At 37.8% G+C, this 23,375-nt stretch overlaps 3 protein-coding genes across 4 annotated transcripts; 1 reads left to right on the top strand and 2 right to left on the bottom strand.

Moving 5' to 3' along the window:
• The first annotated feature begins 298 nt into the window (after positions 1-298).
• Positions 299-4,520, top strand: akr1a1a (aldo-keto reductase family 1, member A1a (aldehyde reductase)). 2 transcript variants are annotated; one of them, XM_016512930.1, is made up of 9 exons: positions 299-362; positions 817-922; positions 1,061-1,180; positions 1,735-1,886; positions 2,666-2,864; positions 3,066-3,265; positions 3,416-3,488; positions 4,257-4,343; positions 4,415-4,520. In XM_016512930.1, exons 2-9 carry the CDS (start codon positions 842-844, stop codon positions 4,478-4,480), a joined length of 978 nt encoding a protein of 325 aa, XP_016368416.1. In that variant the 5' UTR covers positions 299-362; positions 817-841; the 3' UTR covers positions 4,481-4,520. The 2 variants fall into 2 exon arrangements, with proteins under 2 accessions (XP_016368416.1, XP_016368417.1); XM_016512931.1 differs by lacking the exon at positions 4,257-4,343.
• A 583-nt stretch (positions 4,521-5,103) lies between these two features.
• LOC107708640 (transitional endoplasmic reticulum ATPase) lies at positions 5,104-14,919 on the bottom strand. The gene is made up of 17 exons (XM_016512927.1): positions 14,742-14,919; positions 12,889-13,000; positions 11,021-11,193; positions 10,700-10,842; positions 9,863-9,993; positions 9,625-9,756; positions 9,437-9,539; positions 9,186-9,319; positions 8,245-8,380; positions 8,035-8,147; positions 7,674-7,838; positions 7,449-7,571; positions 7,126-7,338; positions 6,646-6,954; positions 6,081-6,236; positions 5,774-5,928; positions 5,104-5,590 (listed from the first exon to the last, which is right to left on the bottom strand). The coding sequence occupies exons 1-17, from the start codon at positions 14,756-14,758 to the stop codon at positions 5,485-5,487; spliced, it is 2,421 nt and encodes an 806-aa protein (XP_016368413.1). The 5' UTR covers positions 14,759-14,919; the 3' UTR covers positions 5,104-5,484.
• Positions 14,920-16,500: 1,581 nt separating this feature from the next.
• LOC107708626 (Fanconi anemia group G protein homolog) lies at positions 16,501-22,500 on the bottom strand. Its single transcript, XM_016512905.1, has 14 exons — positions 22,299-22,500; positions 22,123-22,207; positions 21,916-22,041; positions 21,615-21,805; positions 20,507-20,648; positions 20,126-20,256; positions 19,741-19,887; positions 18,527-18,681; positions 18,295-18,361; positions 17,898-18,205; positions 17,769-17,809; positions 17,289-17,456; positions 17,060-17,174; positions 16,501-16,917 (listed from the first exon to the last, which is right to left on the bottom strand). Exons 1-14 carry the CDS (start codon positions 22,365-22,367, stop codon positions 16,815-16,817), a joined length of 1,848 nt encoding a protein of 615 aa, XP_016368391.1. The 5' UTR covers positions 22,368-22,500; the 3' UTR covers positions 16,501-16,814.
• Between the last annotated feature and the right edge of the window lie 875 nt (positions 22,501-23,375).

The raw sequence follows: 23,375 nt of genomic DNA, 5'->3' as shown, positions 1-23,375 counted from the left end.
GGCTAAATCTGAGCATGTGAGAATGTGACAGACTCTAAACTGTTTTGATATACTGCTCCATTGTTTGCACATCCAGAATAAACATATGCCATTATCTCCATTCCCACCAAAGCCACACTGACAAGTGATGACCATCAATACTGTTTAGCATGATTAAATGAAAAAAAGAGTGTCAAAATATGTTTGAATGCTCTTGTCATATGCCATGTAATATGATGTTCCTCAGATAGCTGTAGCTGCGTGGATGGCTTTTGGTTATTGTTCAGCCTTTTAGGAAATGAGTAAACAAAGACTTTGACCCCAGTGTATAAAAGCTCAGTAACTGTGTCGATCTGATTCTGCATATTGGAGCATTATCAAAGGTAAGATATGAAGTAAATCATTCATTCTGTGGATTTGTGGGTTTTCTTTTTTCATCTTATGAAGTTTAATATACAGTAGTTCTATTTTAAACAAATTAAGACTGAAATAATCAGTTTAATTCAAGGCAAACAGTATTAGGAAACCTCTGGAAAAGAGCAGGAAGACTGAAGATCACTGCACTGTTACATGATCATACATGGTTTTGTAATACTATTTTTATGTTGACTGGTGTGCAGTTTTTAATTTTGAATAATGCTTAAACTAGAATTACACTACAAATAGCTTTTTTAGACAAATTAAAAATTTTAGACAGCAAATTAAATGAAAATACAGAACCATTAACACAATGCATTTATCAGAATCACTATGATGTTTTTAAAGTTAGTTTAGTTTTTATAATGGATGATAATAAATAATAAAATAATAATACACAGTTTGTTTGTTTTTTGATAGGAAAACGTGAAAACTAAATTAAACCATGACAGCAACAATCACTCTCTCCACGGGTCAGCAGATGCCAGCAGTGGGCTTAGGAACATGGAAAAGTGCCCAAGGACAGGTCAGACAAACTAAACATAAGCTGCTAAAAAGCCCAAAGTTGTACTGTACATTATGCAATGTATCTTCTTATTTCTGTATGTTTATTTGGTTATGTATTAATTGTGGCAGAACTGGATTGAACTCTGTCTTACTGTAGGTGAAGCAGGCTGTACTAGCAGCTTTAGACTGTGACTACAGGCACATTGACTGCGCAGCGGCTTACAGCAATGAGCGAGAGGTCGGAGAGGCCCTGAGCGAACGACTTGGAGAAGGAAAGGTACCTGCAGATAAAAATCAAGCGTAGCGTTAGTTCTGGCAGGTCACGTTAGTCAAGCTCGCATCAGCTGACTCTCAGCTGATCCCCACCTATGGGAATACGACACCTATCTAAGCATTCATATATAAGGTCCCTCAGTATTATCAGCAGTTTTCGCATTGCTCAATAGCTAATTGCCCTCCTCCATCCCCAGCTCCTCCTCTGTCAGTCAGGATTCAGCCTTCTGATTCTCCTTTGAATCAGACTAATTCTGAAATGTGTACATAAAATTATTGAACTTTAACGATATCTGCAATACATTTATGTTGATTCTGTTTTGTTTACCCTGGGGGGGTTATCGCTGCTCTCCCTGCTCTCATCCATGCTAGGCTGCATGGCTGCGCAGGGAGTTCTTGCCCAGAATGAACCATACCGCCAATCCAAACTGTATGCTAATTGTCAATCAACTTTGACGATAGTGGTCCTGACAGAACTATACATGAAATGCATCAAAGACATTTTACTATAAATACATCACACACATGAAATTTGTACTATTTACAACTACCATATAGCCTCTGAGACGAGAAGACATTTTTGTGACCTCCAAGTTGTGGAACACCAAGCACCATCCTGATGATGTGGAGGATGCCTGCAAAAAGTCTTTGTCAGATCTGAGGCTCAGTTATCTGGACCTGTATCTCATGCACTGGCCAATGGCCTTTGAGTAAGTCTTTGTGTTTCCATATCTAGCTTTTGGTAGTTGAGCAGTTTATCTGAATTTCACCAACATACTCCTGTTCAAATGTTTTTGTAAGAAGTCTCATGCTCATCAAGGCTGCATTATTCAAAATTTTAAAAAAATAAAGTAAAAACTTAGTATTATGAAATATTACCATTTAAAATAACTGTTTTCTATTTGAATATATTTTCAAATGTAATTTATTCCTGTGATGGCAAAGCTGGATTTTCAGCAGTCATTACTCCAGTCTTCAGTGTCACATGATCCTTCAGAAATCATTCTGATATGCTGATTTGCTTCTCAAGAAACATTTCTTATTATCATTGAAAACAGTTGTGCTGCTTAATATTTTTGTGGAAACCTAGATACATTTTTATCAGGACTCTGATTACTTCAAAAGAACAGCATTTATTTGAAATACAAATCTTTTGTATCTCTGCCACTTTTGATTAATTGAATGTCCTTGCTGAATAAAAGTATTTAAAAATGGTGTTTTTCAGTAATAAGAAAAAATCTTACTGACCCAAAACATTTGAACAGTAGTGTATTTGGAAAGAATAGGTTCAACGGGATTAAATACATTGTTGTGGTGCAAGAGTTTCAATGTAAACAATATACAGTGTAAACAGTTTCAATGTTTCAATGTGTACAGGTGTCTTATGGGACCAAATGTGGGCATAATTTTAGCTGAATGAATGGTTTGAAAATGCAAATGCAATGTTTACTACATAATATTATAAGTGATGTTTTTTTAATACTTCCAGGAGAGGAGATGAGCTGATGCCCAGGCGACTTGATGGCACTGTTCGGTATGATAATAACACTCACTATAGAGACACATGGGCAGCCATGGAGAAGCTGGTTGACCAAGGCCTGGTAAAAGCCATTGGCTTGTCAAACTTCAATGCCAGACAGATTGATGACATTCTCAGCATTGCCAAACACAAGCCAGTGGTTAACCAGGTATGCAAGAGTGATAATTGCAAAGACTGTAAGATTGGACTGGTCCTTGTGTTCATTTGCCATTAACAACTAATGGTATCACTGCGCGACAACTTTACCTATGTGGTCGTTTATCATACTTAGTGTCATTAACTATTCTGTTGTTTTGTTTATTTGAATGAATGAATAAATAAATGTAGTTTCTTTCCAAAATATTTTCAGGTGGAGTGCCATCCATACCTGGTTCAGACTCAGCTGGTATCTCAGTGTTGGGGTCGAGGGCTGGCAGTAACAGCCTACAGTCCTCTGGGTTCTCCTGATCGCCCATGGGTTACACCTGGAGAAGCCCATCTGCTGGATGATCCAAGGGTGGTTGGTTTGGCCACGTGCTATAACAAGACCCCTGCTCAGGTCATCATCAGGTGAGGATGGTCAGAAGATTTAGGAATAGGCCCACATTGACTGCCGAGTATGGATTCCTCCTTTCCGCTTACTACGTTTTTGTGTTTAGTGTGACTTTGAGTGCATGACCATGTCCATTACACACTTCTGGATTGGTTTTTCTGTCATAGATGGCACATACAGAGAGGTGTCATTTGCATCCCCAAAAGCGTCACTCCATCCAGGATCAAACAGAACATTGAGGTAGGTTGGAAAAAGACTTCAAACTAATTTCAAGGTTATAATACTTTCTCTTGCTTCATCTTACTATCCAGAGACAACTGTAAGAGGTTGACATTCCTAAAAAGTTTTAAAACATTGCTTTGTGATTGGCTGGTCTGGATGCTCAACACTGACTCAAACAATGGCGTGAGTGTGGGGTGGCTCTGTTTGTTCAGGAAACCTGTTTATAAGCAAATCATTCTTTTTCTGAATCCATTTGAACATGGACTTACCCTTTAAAACATTATTCATCCTCCATGACTCGTCATTTCACCTGAGCTCTTGCATCTCAACTACAATGCTTTGGCAGGTTATTTAACCACTGAGCCTCTGTGTAACCAAATTATGATTTAAATAATGACTGGAGGGGTTTAAGGAAGGTCAGTCGTCATTAAAGCTTATTCAGAATGTCAACAGAAGACTGGCGATACAGAGACACCTGGAGGACAAGAACTGTAATGAGGAGCGAGGGGGACAAGTTATTGGGATAGTTTCCCCCAGAAATTAAATGTTTTCCAAAGAAATTTAGGTCAATATTTAATGAATATCTTTCTCTATTTTAACTATCAAATCTCATATGTGTGAGTTGAGCGTGTACTTTGTGATCGGTTAAGAGACATGAGAACCAATGACATTTGACATCAAACCTGGTGGTGTGGCATGATTTTTTTGAACATTATTAGTTGAATGAGATTTAAGCATTGCAGTGAAGATTATGTAAATATAATCATTGCTCACCTTTGCACACAGGTGTTTGATTTTAAATTAACTGATGAAGATATGAGGGTGATTGAATCCTTCAACAGGAATGAGAGGCTTATCATTCCAACTATAATGGTATGAATAGTTACTGTATGTTACTGTTTTGAAATGTCTGTTGTGGCTGAAATGTTTTTGTCACTCCACAGATAGATGGACAAAAGGTCTGGAGAGATGCAAAGCACCCTCATTTTCCTTTCAGTGATCCATGTTGATAAAGTGTGATAGAAAAAAAAACACCATGCAAAACTCTTAGAACTAAAGATAGCATGTCTTCAATATCCAAGTTACTCATTTAAATAAAGAAAACTTCATTTTTAAATCTTTGTTTATGATTTTTATGGTGACCCCATCTAGATTATGATATTCACATGACAGTATCAAACACAGACTAAGATTTAATGTAGCTGGAGCACACTAGAAAACACAAGTTGTGTTAGAGGAAATCGCTGGGTAATTTTTAAACAAGCATAAATGAGCTGCATTTTTAAAGAATGACATGTACCCCCAAAAAATGTTTTGCTTTAATAAAAAAAAAAAAACTATTGAATTACATTATCTTTGACCTAGAAGAGGTACAGCATTGATTAAAAAAAATAATTAAAAAAATTAAGTCAAAATGCACATTTTTTCACAATTTTTAAAAGCATTTAGGAGAAATAATAATTTTAAGCTATCACAATCTGTATATGTTCACAGATCCCAAACATCTACAAATTAAACACCACAACTTTAGGTCCATTTCGTGAATTTTATTTAACATTTTTCAAACTTGTACATTATATGCTACATTCATAAAAAAAATGAAGTCATTAGCAATTACATTTTTTCTTTTTTTAATCCTTCCAACAGTCTAGCATTAAACCCCACCACTGAAGCTGCTCATATAGCTTGTGAAAAGTTAATGAAATCACTATCATGTATGGTTTTCACTGAAATTCACCCCCACCCACAGAATGTTAAGATCAAAGTTCTCAGAAATCATCCTTTCACAAACCAGAGCAAAACACAAGCAGCTACATGCTTTTCTCTATCAACAGAGGGAGGTGGACAGAAGGAGAACGAGGCGAATAAAAAACAGGGGGAATGGACATGAGAGAAGCTGAAAATAATAAACAAAAAGCACAGTCCTAAAAATGTGGAATTTTTTATTTTTTGTCTTTTGTACATGGCGGCCTGCATGAAGAGTGGCCTGTGAGGGTCAGCCACGTGGTCACATTTATCCATAAAGATCATCATCGTTGTCCTCATTGAAGACGGCGCCTCCGCCGCCACCAGAAGATCCCTGACTTGGTCCACTTCCTGCTTGGTTACTGGATGGGAATCTTTTATTTTAAAAAATAAAATAAAGGCATTTAGCACCTTGAATCCAATCTGAATGCATGGAAACCAAGTCACAGCCTGACAATCTTATTATCCTATTAATGTACTTAAACCCCAGAGCTCATATTGTCATCTAAGAGCAAACAAAACAAAAAGCTACCACTAAACATGATTTAAGTTCCCACCTGAAACTGCCAAAGCCTCTGCTTTGTTGCAGGGTCTGTGCGAACATCTCGTATTTGCGTATGTCGTTATCGCTGACGGAGCGGCGGGCAAAGCGCATGGCTTCCTCGAAATGGTCCTTTCTAATCTCAGGCACAGGGTCATCCTCCTCCACCTCCTGAATATACAAAATCAACCAACATGTTAGAAAATCCAGACTACCATGCCAGTTTTAAATGCATCACACCATAGTATTTAGGACTGCACTTAAACAGATTTTAATTTGCCCAACTTTGAAAAGGAAGCACTTAAAAGACAATGAAATCTCACCATTGCAGAAGGGTTGGTCTGCCTCTCACGTTCCCGTCTGATTTCATTCTCAATGGACTCACGGATGGCCAGTTTACAGGCTCTCTGACAGATCTCAGTCAAGTCAGCACCTGAAAAGCCATTGGTCATCTTGGCCAAGTAGTCCAGGTCCACGTCCTACACAAAAAGGAATATGTTAACACCCAATAATAAAAAATAAAAAAAACTATTTGGTAACACTTTACAATAACGTTCATTAGTTAACATGATCTAAGAATGAACATTACTTCTACAGTATTTATTCATCTTAATGTTAATTTCAACATTTACTAATGGATTATTAAAATCAAAAGTTGTGCTTGTTAACATTAGTTAATGCAATGAGAATTAACATGAACGATCAATGAACGACTGTATTTTCATTAACATTAATAAAGAAATACTGTAATAAATGTATTGTTCACTGTTTGTTCATGTTAGTTAATACATTAACTAACATTAACTAATGGAACCTTATTGTAAAGTGTTACCCACTATTTAAATAAAAACCTATTTAAAAAGAACACAAAAAAACATCCACTATGACCTTTGAGATTGGAGACTTCCTGAGGTTAGCTTTGAGAATGGCAATGCGAGACTTCTCATCAGGCAGTGGGATGTAGATAAGCTGGTCCAGTCGGCCAGGCCTGAGGATGGCAGGGTCAATGATGTCTGGTCTGTTGGTGGCCCCAATGATGAAGACGTTCTTCTTGCTGGACATACCATCCATTTCTGTGAGAATCTGGTTAATGACTCTGTCAGCAGCGCCGCCACCGTCGCCAACGTTTCCTCCACGAGCCTTAGCAATGGAATCCAATTCGTCAAAGAAGAGCACACAAGGAGCAGCTTGACGAGCCTGGAGGAGGACAATGAGACAGCAGGACAATTTTTAATTGGATCCTTAATTTACATGTCATTATAGTTGCCTATAGCCACTGAAAAGCATAAATTGTCTTACTACACATTGAAAATGTTATAAACCGGACTGAGTCAGAAACTCCCTGCTAGAGAATACAAAATGGCATACCTTGTCAAAGATCTCACGGACATTAGCCTCTGATTCTCCAAACCACATAGTAAGCAGTTCTGGTCCCTTGATTGAGATGAAGTTGGCCTGGCACTCATTGGCAATGGCCTTGGCCAGCAGGGTTTTACCACAACCTGGTGGTCCATAGAACAGCACACCCTTGGATGGGGTCATGCCAAACTTAAGGAATTTGTCTGGATGTTCCACTGGGTACTAAAAAGGACAGAAAAAATTGGTAAGGATGTGTCAAAAGCAGTTTTAAAATGTAGCTGTGTGAACGCTCTGTTGTCAGAAATACAGAACAAGACTTGTGCGCTTAGTACCTGCACCAGCTCCTGCAGTTCTCTCTTGACATCATCAAGGCCACCAATATCCTCCCAGGTGATGTTGGGCACCTCCACAACGGTCTCTCTCAGGGCAGAGGGGTTGCTCTGGCTAAGAGCCCACTGTTAGGTAGAAGATGGTGACAATGTCTCGAGTTTCTGAATGCAATTTCCCCACATTTAATTGTTCAGATGGTTGAGAGTAACTGAGATAAAGATCCTCACCCTGAAGTCATCCATTGTTACAGCCAGGGAGTTCATAACCTCTGCATCAATGGTCTCATCCTCCAGATCGATGAGGTCCATTTTCTTTCTGATGGCTTGCAGGGCAGCCTCTGAGCAAAGGGCAGCCAGATCAGCACCCACATGGCCATGGGTCTCGTTTGCCACCTAAAGGCAAATGGTGGAACAAAATATGAAAATGCATTATTTTGTAGGGATGCATTTAAAATTATAATCCACTTGGCTGAGGGAGCAGTATTAAACGGGCATGACGTTTCTGCCAGTGCCTGATTAAGGAGACCCAGTTTAAATGAAAGTGAATCATCACTGAGCACTGAATGTTCTGCCATTCTCTGAAACACACCTGCTCCAGATCAACATCATCTGCAAGCTTCATGTTCTTGGTGTGGATCTGAAGTATCTCAAGTCTTCCAGTAGCGTCTGGAATGCCGATGTCCACCTCTCTGTCAAAGCGCCCTGAAATCAAGAGAGTCAGAAAGAAGCCCGAACATCAACTGAAAACGTCTTGAGTCTGGTCTCTTTACAGAGCAACACTTGAGCAAAGTGATTTCACCGAATCGCCTGAGAGCGGGGTCAATGCTGTTGGGTCTGTTAGTGGCTGCCATGACGATGACATGAGCCCTTTGCTTCAGTCCGTCCATCAGAGTGAGCAGCTGAGACACAATGCGCCTTTCCACCTCACCATGAGTCTGAAAAGAGATAAGAAACCATTTAGTGAAATATCCCCTGATTAGACATTCATACACGCATACATCTCAGATCAAATATTGCTTTAAAGTAGGGAAAAGCAATGTTTCTTTTTAATAACATTTAAAATTGAGCAAGCACTTTGAATTATTAAAATATTAAATTACAAATGGACATTAAGGCACATTTTAGTTAAAAACATTCTCATAGTACAAGCTGCTAATAATGTCCAGTATAACATTCAAGTTATTCCACTGGATTCTAGTTAAAGCAGAATATTCAGGATTAAATCAGGTGAGGTGATCACAAGAGCAAGTATTATTCTGAATTAGCCTTTATTTCTATATTTTCATTTGACATTTTTCTAGTTTTAGTAACTTTATGTGCCTTGTATTTTTTTTTGTTAGTATACACAGTTCCTCTTTCACAATTTTTGTACTTTTTATTTCAGTTAGTAGCAAAGTCAGTAATTCAAAAATATTTTATTACAGCTTTATTTTAATTAACAAAAGTGACTAACAGTTTTAGTTAAAAGACGCTGTGCTCTTGTCAGTGTTTTATTGTTGTCTTTCACACTGTGAAAGCAGGAAAAAGGGGGGTGGGGGGGGGTAATCAAGAAATTGTAACCGTTTTTAAGTCCTTATAATAATGTCACACACAAAAGGCTACAAGTTAAATAATTTACTGATGGATAAAAAGAGCATAAAGAATCAGTTTAAAAGTGATGATTATTTGTGCAAAGCAACTGCTGCGATAGCTTCTGTAATGACAAAGATTTCTGACTCTGAACACAAGCAGAAATCTTACCTTCTCTCTTTTTGGTGCAATGGCATCGAGTTCATCAATAAAGATGATGGCTGGTGCGTTCTTCTCTGCTTCCTCAAAAGCCTTGCGCAAATTGCTCTCAGATTCACCTGCCAGTTTACTCATGATCTCAGGGCCTGGGATCATTAAAAATGTCAAGACTTCAAAATTTGCTTAGCGTTTAAAAATATATACAAGTAGCCATTAAAGAAAACTAATTGAGCCATATTTATATTTTGTGCTGTCATCCGCACCATTGATGAGGAAGAAGAACGCTCCAGTTTCATTTGCCACAGCACGAGCGATGAGAGTCTTTCCAGTTCCAGGGGGTCCATACAGCAGAATGCCACGGGGAGGCTAAACAAACAAGAAATGATTTGAACCTCAGGCTGCAAACTCATAACACTTTAATGTGTGCAAGTCTCAGAGCGTAGATAATTACCTTCACTCCGATAGCCTTGAAGAGAGCTGGGTGTCTCAGAGGCAGCTCCACCATTTCTTTGATTTGGGCGAGCTGTTTCCTTACCCCTCCAATGTCATCATAACCCACCTCATTCAGAGACTCTTCCTCATCCTGCAAACAGGTGTGCAGATACAATCACACACACACTTCATCTACCCTTCCCAAGCATGGTCCACTTTAAAACCAGACAAAATTTGAAACGTGTCAATCTACTGACCTCTCTCTTGATGGGTTCCCCCTCACAGTGGATCACTGTGTCTGGGGCCACAATACAGTACGGGCTGGGGTCAGTCTCCACCACTTTGAACTCCACAGCGCGCATGCCTCCTCTGACCAGGAAAATATCACCTATGGAAATAAAGCCAAACCAAATTTGTTAATATCAAAGCACTTAAAATTTGTTTTATACACCAACTGCAGTTCATGCTGTCTTACACAAACCACAAAATTTTACTAGGGCTTTCAAACACAGCTGACCAAAATTCACATGCTTGACAGATTTCAAATCTATCAGGTGACAAATCAGAATTCATGCCAAGCATCATGAACTTGAATCCACAGAAGCGCCAAAACGTACAAGGAGAAAAAGACAGTACTGCATATAAAATCAAATTATGCAAACTGTTCAAATGTTTGTTTGTTTTTGAAAGAAGTCTCTTACGCTCACAAAGTCTGAATTTATTTGATCAATAATACAGTAAAAACAATATTTTAAAATACTACCATTTAAAATAACTTTGATTTTAATACATTTATAAATGTAGTTTACTCCTTTGATAAAGCTGAACTTTCAGCAGCCATTAATAAATAACAATGTCTTTCAGCAGCCATTAATAAATAACAATGTCTACTGTCACTTGATCAATTTAATGCATCCTTGATGAATAAAAGTTTTCCAAAACCAAAACAAAAAAAATAAATAAATAAATAAAATCACCCAAACTTTTTGCCGGTAGTGTAAATACATTGAAAATATATAAAAAGTAAAATCTCAGTTAACTTAAATTGAACAGAATAAAAAGAACCTTATTACTTTTATAATATTTTTTTTTACCTTTACGGATTGGCCGGTAAGCCTCCAAGAAGTAAGGCTTAAGATAGACCTCAAACAGGTTGCCAGTGATGCCCTCCACTGTGTCATCGATGGGCAGAACGTGAATGCGCTTTCCATATTTCACATCGGGACATGGCTGAATACTGAAAACCAGAAAGAGGACCAAATAAATGATCCATCCAACATTTATATTCAGAGGTACATTTTAAAATTACTAGTATTATAGTCCTGTCAATCAAAACTCTAAAACTGCTGAAACAATACCCCCAGGATTTTTCAGTCTGCATATGTAATGAAAGCTTAAACAGAAAACAGTCTTACCTGATGACATCACCAAGGCGCACTCTGAGGTTGTTGCGGACCACCCTGTTCATGCGAACCTTTTCGTCAGAGCAGGTGTCATCAGACAGGACGATGCAAACGGTCTCCCTCCTCTTCTTGCCCTTCAACAGCACTGTGTCCCCCCTAAAGAGCTGAAGCTCATCCATCTTTGCCTAAAAGAGCAGAGGAAAAAGTGATGGGCACATACAGTGAATATAGAAAATAATCACCCTCCTTTAAAATAATCACATTTTGTTGCTTTGCAGCCTGAAATGAAGACGGACACAGTTTTTGTTTTATCCAGCTGTATTTACGCAGTACTTATACTCAACTTATAACATCCAAGTGAAAGATATAACACCAACATGTCAGACAAAAACAAAAACAAAAAAAACCCCCTGAATATACAGTTGGAAAAAGGATCACCCCCTTGCGTCAGTGCACTGCAGTCTTCAAGTCATTCCACAGATTTCCAATGTGGTTTAAGTCTGGGCTCTGACTAGGCCATGCAAGGACATTCACCCTTTTTCTCCTTCAACCACTGTGTGCGCAGTTTTGCTGTGTGCTTTGGGTCATTGTCATGTTGGAAGGTAAAGCTTCTTCCCATTGACAACTTTCTGGCAGAGGGCAGCAGATTTTCCTCAAGAATTTGTCTGTATTTTGCCCCATCCATTTTTCCTTCCATCCTGGCAAGTGCTCCAGTCCCTGCTGCAGAGTAACACACCCAGAACAGGATCTTACCATCTCCATGCTTTACTGTAACAATGCTGTTATTTGGATGGTGAGCTGTATTGGATTGGTCAGACATATCGTTTGGTGTCGAGACCAAATAATTCAATTTTAGTCTCATCTGCCTCAGAATCTTCAAGAGCATTTTGGCAAAGCTCAGTTGTGACTGCATGTGGCCTTTCTTGAGAAGTGGCTTTTTTCTTGCAACATTCCCATACAAGCCACATTTGTGGAGAATTTGTGATATTGTTGTCACAAACACAGTGACCACTCTCTGTCATAAATTTCTGCAACTGCTTCAGAGTTGCTGTAGGCCTTTTAGTAGCCTCTCCGACCAGTTTCCTCCTGACTCTTTCATCCAGTTTGGAGTGACGTCCTGATCCAGAGAGGGTCTGTGTTGTACCAAACACCTTCCACTTCTTAATAATAGACTTCACTGTGCGTCTAGGCATTTAAAAAAAAATCTTCTGACTTGTGCCCGTCCCACAACTTTATCCCGGAGATCTTCTGACAGTGCCTTAACACCCATTGTTGATTGTTTGCTTCAGTTGCACTACCAAGGACTGAAATGCTACATGAAGCTCTTTTCATGCTGAGCTCATCAAAATGACCACAACCGATCACAGTTGAAAGTCAAATGGCTTTGTGTGCCATTGAGAAGGTGATTAGCTACACCTGATTGAGTTTACAAGTCTTTTTTAGGAGGGGGTGATCCTTTTTCCAACTAAGGCCCCATCCACACAGAGACACGTTTAGCAGTATATGCATAAATTTTGTATCGTATAGGCATTTCGTCCACACATGCGTTTTCGTGTGGACAGCGATATTTCTTGATACGAGGGGGGAAAAAAAGATTGGATAGGGAAAGCTCTGGCTTCGTGTGGACGTAGCCTTAGTGATTCTGGTTTATTTTTTTCCTGACATGTTGGTGTTATATCTTTCACTTGGGTGTAATAAGTTGCACTGAGTAAATACAGCTGGATAAAACAAAAACTGTGTCCGTCTTCATTTCAGGCTGCAAAGCAACAAAATGTGATTTTAAAGGGGGTGATTCTTTTCACTACCCACTGTAAAGACCTCGTACAAGTGAAACAGGAGGATCTATTTTTATACATTTAAAAATTAACTGAAGACTGTACCTGAGAGAGAGACACAACACTGTTGTCTTCATTGATGGATTCATCAACAATCAACCTATTTGGCCTGTTCTTCTGCTTCAGAATGGCAGTGGAAAGATCGTCATTTTTGGATCTGTGTAGAAAAACAACATTTTATTAAATACATATTTATTTAATACAATACATATTTAATATATTTTAATAAATAATTTTAAGTAATCCAGTGCCCTCCTTGAAAGTTTGCTGAGGCCCCTCAGTGGAACACAAAAGATGTTCAGCAGAATGACAGCCTCCATGACAGTCACCATTCACTTTTATTGCCTACTATTAACAATGTTCCAATTCTCAGGTGGTTACCAGAGACAGATAGTTGCTATTTTATTTGTTTCAGTATCACTTAAGTCGAAAGTGAAAGATACGTTACGTTTCATATCAAGTAGTACCTTCAAATAGTAAGAAAATAAACATTACATATTATCCGGTCAGCTCCGAAAAGATTACACAATGGATTCGATGGATAAGTGTATTTCTGCTCATATGCACGTTTGTCAAGCTCAAGTTACTCTAGACCAGGGGTGGCGAACTCCAGTCCTGGAGAGCCGCAGCCCTGCAGACTTCAGCTCCAACCCTAATTAAAACTCACCTGCCTGTAGCTTCCTAGTAACCGTTCAGACCTTGATTAGCTTGTTCAGGTGTGTTTGATTAGGGTTGAAGCAAAACTCTGCAGGGCTGCGGCTCTCCAGGACCGACGTTCGCCACCCCTGCTCTAGACTCTAGAGCTTTCCACAAAACACTGGACTGAAAGCCGTAATGATCCGGCTTTAGGCCAGGATGCGGTCGTGAGGAAGGCCTTAGTGCAGTTGATCCCGCATGATACAAAAATGTAAGCAGTTTATAGGGTTTTTCTGAAAACACAGTGGACAAAAGAAACTAAGCTAATACGGTAATTAGACAGACGTCAATAGGCTGCGGCCAACAGCGCGTTTGTAAATAAGCTAACAACATTCTCACAGCTAACAGACAACACACGTTATGTCTTTAACGTTACATACTACTGAACTGTACAATCCACTCCCTCACAAAAGTGTGTTTTCGTCGGGTACGCAATGTAACCGTATATAGTACAGGTGGATGGATGTATGGTTTATTCCTCTCAGAGTTGGTGATGTGAGAGCTAGCAGCAGTTAGCCATCTCCAGTGGCCAATGACACAGCAAATGCTGCTGTGTGACATGTGAAGCTTAAACCGCCGAAATACAAGTATTTTAGTGCTTGTAAAAGCTCTAGAGTCTGGTATAGTTAGTATCTAACGTTTTTAACGTCACATCTTGTCAGTCGTTTTGGGTTTGATGGCTGAAATATCCAGATCACGGGATTCATAATCATCACCTGCTGCTATATACACAAAGCCGGTTTGACGCTTTAGCTCGCTTTGCTGCTTATCATCCACGGTTTCACTATTACAGAGGATTCAAGGAGTTTACATTTATGAAGCGGTATGCGGGTCGTTTAAGAGTGTTGTGCGTGTTTACCCGAGCAGTCGCCGGTGATGCCGGTGGGCCGAAAGCCTCAATCATATGCGGAGATGACTCAGTCCGGTTAGCTTACATGCTAAACACAGCTAATCTTGGACTCAGAGGCGCATTAAAACACACGCAAAAGTTTTAATGAGTGATGAGAACGTTAGTATATGTAGAGGACGAAATTATATCAATTTACATGTGCGCTCGGATGAGAAACATGTAGCATGTAAACTCGCTCTTTTCATTGATCACCATTTATAATGCGTTCGTCTTTTAGCTTCATGGCTAATTGGTACTCAACAAAAAACAACTATGATCGCACTAAATATCACATCACTAAAATTGTACTTACTCTCCACCCGAAGCCATATTGCTTCTCCTGAAAAAAATATATAAATAGCTGATGGAAATGAGTAGCTCTCTTGAGTAACCGATTCCAACCTTCACACTAGCTTTTTGCCTCTAGATTAGCCTGCTAACATCAACTCTGCAGGGAAAAAGTTTCCTCGCCCATTGAACGACGAGCCAATCAGAGCACACGTTGCGATTTCTTGCCCCGACTTATTGGCCAATCGCGGTTCTTACGTGGTAAAGCGCAAGTCCGAGAGGCAGTCACGGTTAATTGTGATTGGTTCATTTTCTGCTGCGTTGTGAATTGTCTCTTTTGGATTGGCTCGGGACGGCCTGATCAAACTGTTACTCAGCTGAGCCGAAGTGTCAAAATGCCACCAAGTCTATTGGCAAATAGGTAGTGTTGTGGTATTCGAGACCGGTCTCGAGATCATTTTAAAGGTCTTGGTCTTTTGTGCTCGGTCTCAGACTAAAAGGACTCTGGATTTTATTTGAAGACCGGTCAAGACCAACTAACAGGGATTTCACTAAATTGCCAGTGCACTGTCTGAATTATTTGTCAACATCATTAATGTGATGATGTAAAACTTCCTACTTTAAATGCAATCAATAACTTATTTCTAATTTGATTTGTTTTGATACTGCTGTGTCCGGTCAGAATTTAATGGGGAATTGTGTCAAAAATTTCACCAAAATTCACACAAATGGCCCAAAAATTCAAGATATGATTGCAAAAAATGTACTTGAGATCTTGTTTTTCTTATTACATAAAGGTAAGCAATATCACAAGAGCTATTTTCATGAATATGAGCACGATTGCAAAACGTGATATTGATCTTATGCAAACGTTAAACAAACAAGAAGTATTAAGTGAATTACATTTTAGACACAATTTAATTAATTTATTATTATTATTGCTATTTCAGCAACGAAAATGGTTCCAAAGTCCAGCAATCCATAGCAACTGTTGCGTTTCTGAGCAACACACAACGGTGATTCATTACTGAATAAATCAGTAGTTTTTTTTATTTGAAAGAATCAGTTGAATAAATAATTCAATGACTCACACATTAAGTGATTTGCCGCCAACTGGTGGTTTTAGTTTGACATTCATATTCAATTTATTTTTTCATCATATTTCTATATGCAAAATAATATTTTTAAAATATAATAATTCTCAACCATATTAATGCAATTATAATTGTATCAGTTCAGATGCAGCTTCTGTGCAGCCTCTGCAGTGCAAAGATGAATTTTGTTGTTAGTGATTTCATTTGATTGGTAACAGCTCTATATACCGGTAGTGTCTTATTATTTGAATTGTATTTATTGATTAAATTAGATATATTTCAGGCAATAAATGTGGATCTTTCAGTTGAATTTCAGGAGTGCTGTTTGGGTCTTGGTCTTGACTCGGTCTCGCCCTGCCTTGGTCTTGTTTTGGTCTCAACACACTCTGGTCTTGCTCTTGACTTGGTCTTGGTTTAGGTGGTCTTGACTACAACGCTACAAATAGGCTACATTTCCCAACAAGTTAGGTAATCTCAAAAGGACACAAAACACCAAACATATGTATTTGAGAATATGTTGTGTAATAATTTAAATGAGCTGTAATGCAGAACAATGTAGTGAATGCATATATAATATTACTGTCATAATAAAATGTACTTATATGTGACTCTGTGGGTTAAAATAAGAACCAAGTTATATAGCAGTTTTAAGTTAAATAAAATACTTTTTCAGAGCTTATTCATTTCAAATCCTTTTCATTATGAATATTATTTATTTGTCAAGATCATAGATAAAATGGTTTCATGTCCATTCCAAAAACAAGATGCTAATCAGAAAAATTGGCAAGTATAAGATATACAAAGAATCTGATACCAGTCTGGATGCATTCTCTTGAGCTCACAAATCATTTGCTCTGACAAGTGGAATGCTACATGGTTACATCTGAAAAGGAAATTAGACAACACAAACTGTTTTTCTGTTTGTAGTTCTGGTTTAGATGCACCAAAAATTGAAATGATGCAGTTTAGCTGAATGTAGTAGAGAGCCTCCTTTCTGACATCTCTCATGTCTTTTTGGCTTGAATATATTCCTCCATTTTCTTCTTCAAGCCACTGAAGTCAAAAGCTGTGTCATCTGGCCATAGCTGCAAATACAGCGGTAGCTTTCTGAAAGCCAAGTCAAAAGATTACTGAACATTCACCATACCAGTTGCATTCTTTTAGATTCCAATGATGTGTGTAAAAGTCATATTATGATATTAGTATATTATCACAAAACTGAACCATATTGACTTGTCTAATAGCTTACATTGACTTGATTGCATCTTTAGTACTATGGGCTTCTCTCCAGTGTGCTGATGCTTCCTCTCTACGATCAAGCCTCCACAAGACCTCAGTCAGCCACATTTCAGTATTCTTACAACCTATTGAAATTCAATTCCACATGTAAATTTGAGAAGAACAATGCAATGTATCAGACTAATCACAACAAACAAGTCACACAAATTCACTATATTGACAGCATGTCAGGTGAATACCTGGTGTCATCTGGAGACTGAGATTGAAATCTCTCAGGGCTTCCTTTAATTGACCTCCTTCCAGAAAGCAGAGCCCTCTACTAGCTAGTGCTTGCCCTTTTGCTGCTTCCACAGTCACCATTCTTTCAACCATCGCTTCAGTGTTTCCAAGATGTTTTTGTTTCCAGTCTAAAAGTTTGATGAAACCATGCAAGTAAATGGTACATGAACGATAATGAAGACAATGAAGCAAGTGCACACATCAAATGTGGCCTCACTAAGCTAAAGAGAGGAAAACAGCTTACTTCATCTCTTGAAAGCAGATTATTAATAGATATACCCAATGAAGACCACAGGATAAAAACATTTGTGTATAGATAAATATATCCGTAAGGATCGTAGTACTGGGTGATACTTCACAAACAAAAACAGATATGATTTTGAGTATGAACACACTATCTTGTTAGAGCAACGGTCAGACTGGAAAGAGAGATTACTTACCTTTCTGTTTAATGAACACTTTGACCAGTTGATTAATTGCTCTGAAAGGAAAGAATGAGAACATAAGAAAAAAAAGCATGGTTTGCCAACACAGCAAAGTATCGAATGAAACAGGTACTGATATTGTACCTTGTAAAATTAGTAATAGCCTCTTTGGTGTCTTTCAGTTTCCAGTGGGCTTGTGCTTGAAGGAGATGGGCTGCACCAGCCCATAACACAAGATCAACATTTTCAAGCACAACATCAGAATCAGCTGCTTTTAGTTTTTCATCAGCATCAAGCAGCAGTCTCTCAGGGATGAAGGCCAAAGTGCTGGTGATGACCTCCTCACAGACCACAAGAGCATCACAATAACGTTTAGCTTTTAATAAAGCAAATCCTGCTTCAAGGTAGACCACTGGGATTCTGGGAAAAGAAGTGCCATCTCCTGTGAGTATCTGGAACACAGACAGGTCATTCTGAATCAGTTATATTACTTTATAAGCACTACTTTGAATGCGATGCCTGAAAAATTTGGGGTCCTTACAAGATCTTTGCCATCTGACTGCAGTGACGCCAACAGATCTAGATAGTACTCAACACCATCTGAAATACTGATTGACACAAAATATATATTTTTTTTGATTAGCTGTTTAGGTTAGGTTTTCTAGATCTGATTGATTCTGATTCAGATTTTCTAGATCTAAAATTCTGATTTGATTCTGTATTCAGATTTGATATATGATTCAAGCATTTGTCCTTGTTGTGGAATCACTTGCCTGCCATTGACCACACATGTGTGAGCCAAAGTGTGCAGAATCAGAGAAGGGGAAGGGACTCTGCTAATGAAGGTCATCTGTACACCACCAAACAGCATAGCTGGAGAGACCAGTGAAGCACTAGATGAACTTTTATCAGACTGCAGTTGGACTGCCTGTAAACAAAGCAAGAGAAAAGTATTATTTAACAAACATTTCAAAATGACACTACACAACATGCAGGAAATACATTTATTGGAGAATTCTGAAAGAATGTGAAATATCCTTTACTGTTTGGACTGAAAAAAACCTTCAGTGTCACCTGAGCCATGCTGCTTCTTAAATTTACTTGTTTACATCTACTTTATTGACACTAGAAGACAGTCATGAGATATGGATCACTGGCACTTACAAATTATTTGTTTATTGTTTTCAATATAGTAATGAGCTGTTATGTGTTGTGTGAAGTAAGGACAACAATTAACAATTTGTTATCTCTTATATCACAAGTAGTTAAAGAATAGTTCACAAAAATGAATGAAAAAAATTGCTGAAAATGTACTTACCCTCAGGCCATCTGAACAGACTTTAATTCAGGATTACATCACTTGCTCACCAATGGATTCTCTGCAGTGAATGAGAGTCCAAACAGCTAATAAAAACATCACAATAATCCACACGACTCCAGTCCATCAATTAATGTCTTTTGAAGTGAAAAGATGCGTGTTTGTAAGAAACAAATCCATCAAGTCATTTTAACTTGCTTCAGGCCAAAATACCAGTCCATAATTCATAATAACACTTCATCCATTAAAAAAGTCCATCCCCTGTTGTCCTCTCACATTGAAATCCACCAACATATTTGTTTAGAACTGCTTTGGACTGTTTTCACTTGTGAAAGGTGCTTGATTTGTGCATATTTCTTTCCTTTTCATACAAGATGACTTGTTCACTGGAGAAAGCAAAATTATGGATAGAGGACTCGGTTTGAAGTAAAAAATAAGTTTGAAGTTAAAAATATCTTAATGGTGAATTTGTACAATACAAACATGCAGCCTTTCACTTCACAAGATGTTAATTGATGGACTGGAGTTGTGTGGATTACTGTGATGTTTGATCAGCTGCTTGAACTCATTCTGATGGCACCCATTCACCACAGAGGTGCAAGAGATGTAATGCTACATTTCTCCAAATAATGCATAAATTATCAATAATTTGTGTACAGAATAACTTACTGAGTAAAGGAGATGCAAGGCCTCCATTTCTGCCTTTGGATTGCCAAGCTGTCTGAACACCAGAGCACTTTGATAAAGTGCACTATGGCAAGCACAATCCACCTCCACAGACTTCCTATAAAAGTGGAGAGCACAATGGGGCTGACCCTGCAGGGACATAAATAACAGAGCCACTGAGAGTGCCTGGACTTAAGATAGAAAGTGTATGCTCAAATTCTGACCTACCACACATGAATCAGTTAATGTAATGTAACAAACAAACTTAATTCAATTAATCAAATATAAACAGCAACTGGTTCAGGAACTGTTGATTCAAGATTTTGTCTATTTAGGTCTATTTAGTTCAGGGTTCATTGGATGGGGATTGTAGAACAGAGCTTCTTACCAGCTTAGCAAAACTCTGGCCTGTGAGGGTGTGGATCTGTGCCAAGAGACTTCTAGGACTTGGGAGGCCTTTAGCCTCCTGAAAAGCTCCAAGGGCCTCAGAATATTTTTCCATCTTCATCTGTTCCACCCCTAAACCAGCAAACACATTTTAGGATTAATGGCAGTTCTACTATTTATTATGTTTTAAATAGCAAAGAAACAAGATCTGTATTGCTTTTTTACTTTAATACAATGTTTTTTTCATATAACAACTCTTATATGTAAGATGTACTTCTTGTGACATTAATATATGGACCTACATAATGTAAAAATATTTACATAAAGGTTTGATCACATTGTTTAATGAAATCGTCTACATCTTAGTTCAGATATTCCATACCTTGACACATTACAGTGCAGATGTGCAAGAGATCCTTGAGGTCCTTTGCTGCCATGGCAACCTTTAGTGAGGAGTCTTCTTCCATGCTCAAAGCAAGGTTTCGGGTTTCTGTCTGTAGATCCACAGGTGCTGAATGCTCGCTCTGAGAGGACAGCAGTCAAATACAGATTCTTGAAAACAGCAGTATTTACATGAACAATTTAAATCATTCTTAGGTCACTTTACTAGGCAATTTCTTGTTTACATCTGATGTGTTTAACTATAAAATACTGTTACATTACTGTTTGTAAGGATTCAATCCATATCAAGTGGTCCAATAGAGGTTGCTTTGCCATTTTTAAATGTACTATTTTTTGGAGTGATTACCTCTGTTTTGTTATGTTATGTTAAGTTATTTATTGCAAAACCATGAGTTTAATGGCCCACAACACATTTTGGTTATATGGACATTTATGGAAACCTAAATATCTAATCTCAGGATGGTCCTAACTTTTTTGGGGAAAAACTGTTCTCTAAAGCACATTCAATGTACATGTATAAACACTTTGCACATTAATGTTCCTTAGATTAAAATCTTAAATCCAAACAAAAAATTTCAATCCATAAAGGGAAGGTATTGAGTTGGGGGTACCTAGGTAAGTATAGTGTGCATTCAGAACATTTCAGGTTTGAGATTTATCTTAATTATTATTTAACGGGGGCAAAAAAGCACAATAAAAAAAAAATTCCCCTCACTTTCGGGTTGACTGGTGGGGACCTAATAGGAGCCTGACATTTTCACAGATACAAGTCCTCTAAGACAGCATTATGCTGTAAAAATACTGAGTTTGAGATTCTGCTTTCACTAGTAGAAATCTGGAGAAAAGCTTACATTATCCATGTGCTTTCAGAAATAAACAGATGTAACATAAACATAACAAGTAATAAAAACTGGTCAGTATTTTACAGTAATTATGTTTATACTTGACACACAATAGCATATGCTTGTAAATGAGGTATAAAACAGTGGTTCTCAACCAGAGAGCCAGGGACCACTAGGGAGCTTCAGCAAACTTCCAAGGGGGACCTAATAATTCTTTATTTTAATAAAAACTGTAAAAATTAATACCTTGTGATTAGTTTGCATCAGAAGAGTAAGAACTTTCTCTAACTGACACTGCATGAGCCACAGCATCCACTGGATGAGCAGAAGCTTGTGGACATAAGGCACATAGACTGAGGAGCCAAAAGTCTGTAGAACAGCCTCCCACAACTGAACCGGATCAGAACAGGAAACCTGAGATCCACCAGCCTCTAAAGCTGCAGGAAAAAAAGAAAAAAAACCCCAGAAAGGCAGAGCAAACATAAAACACATACACAACCACTGCATATATTAATAATTTAAAAAAATAAGACATGATGTTATTTACCTCTTAATAAACTATTGGTGAGACTTTCCTCTATTTCACTTGCATTGGAGAAATTCAACGAGAATAAAAACGTATTATATGAAACTGTCATTTCAAGTTCGAGTCGTTCAGTAGCTGCTGGTATTCCTGTGTAAACAGAATATGGTTATGAGCTTCTAATATCACCTTACTTACAGCCATCAAATCAAAAGTAACACATGAAAATACCTTGAATTTTCTGCAGCAGTTTAAGGCTTTCCGACCAGCATCGCTTCCAAACATGCTGATTTGGTTCAAGGCCTCGTTCATTTTGCTGAAACGGTAATTCGGCACATGAGTATGTCTGCGTAAAGTCTAACATTACTGTAAACGAAAAAATATTAATTTCGCAACAGTAACGTTACCTTCCAAGTCAACATGATGTTGTTATTCTCCTCACTCCATCTATCAACTAAACAGGGAATGACAGACATGACAAAAACCGCAAACAGAGGCAGTTAAATGGTACCTAATATTTCATATCTACTGTATAAAGCCACAGTCCATTCTGATTTCTGATTCAGTACCAAAGCCGCTCTCTGTCAGTACCTTCCTCGTCTGATTCGAACTTTCCCTCCACTAAGTCTAAACAAATGATTAGCGATACAGCGCCATCTACTGTTTGGGATGTATTAGTGAAAATATGTCCATGGAGACATAATTTAATAATTAATTTATGCATTTAGCAGACGCTTTTATCCAAAGCGACTTGCAGTGCATTCAGGCTATCTATGAATAATGAATTAACTAAATGTAATATTTAATTAAATGGCTCACTATGTTCAGTTTTAACCTGTTGTGTGCAATCTTATGCATTTAAAAAAATATATGACAATGTTTTGTAATTATCTTTTAAATCTGATTAATTTTCAAATTGTTTGTCGTAAATAAAAAATATTTTGGGGTTTCAAATCGGAATATGACTTTTTATTATGAAACAGGGCATAATTTTCATAGAGGACACCAGGACAAATGAGATATTCTTATAAAAATGTTATTACTCCCATTATAACACTTATTTTTTTCATTATAGTTTGCCCTAAGAACACATTAATATGCTAATTAGATGCAATGTATAGATACATTGTATAGAATGGGAATACCAATTTATTTATGGAATAACATATTCCATAAAGTAAAATAGTATATCTGTTATATCTTTAATAACATAGTTGAGAATCGTCTTTGTACAAAGCTTGGTTAAAAATAGCCTGAAACCTAATAACTTGCCTATTCATGCCTTTTCATGTCTATTTTTTTTTTTTTAATAACTTAGTCCTGGCGTCCTCTACAAAGGACACAGAATAAAATATGAATAAAATATATTTTTATGTTTTTCTCCATTTGTTTCTTATGCTCCAACCAATGTAATGGCATAAAAAAAATCACATTTTTTAAAATTTATTTTCATCATAGACAACTTTGCAGTGCTGAATAAAGAA

This window comes from Sinocyclocheilus rhinocerous, unplaced genomic scaffold (genome assembly GCF_001515625.1).
Source record: "Sinocyclocheilus rhinocerous isolate Xijiao unplaced genomic scaffold, SAMN03320098_v1.1 scaffold1858, whole genome shotgun sequence".
Classification (NCBI taxonomy): Eukaryota; Metazoa; Chordata; class Actinopteri; order Cypriniformes; family Cyprinidae; genus Sinocyclocheilus; species Sinocyclocheilus rhinocerous.
This window is presented reverse-complemented; position numbering and strand designations above follow the sequence as displayed.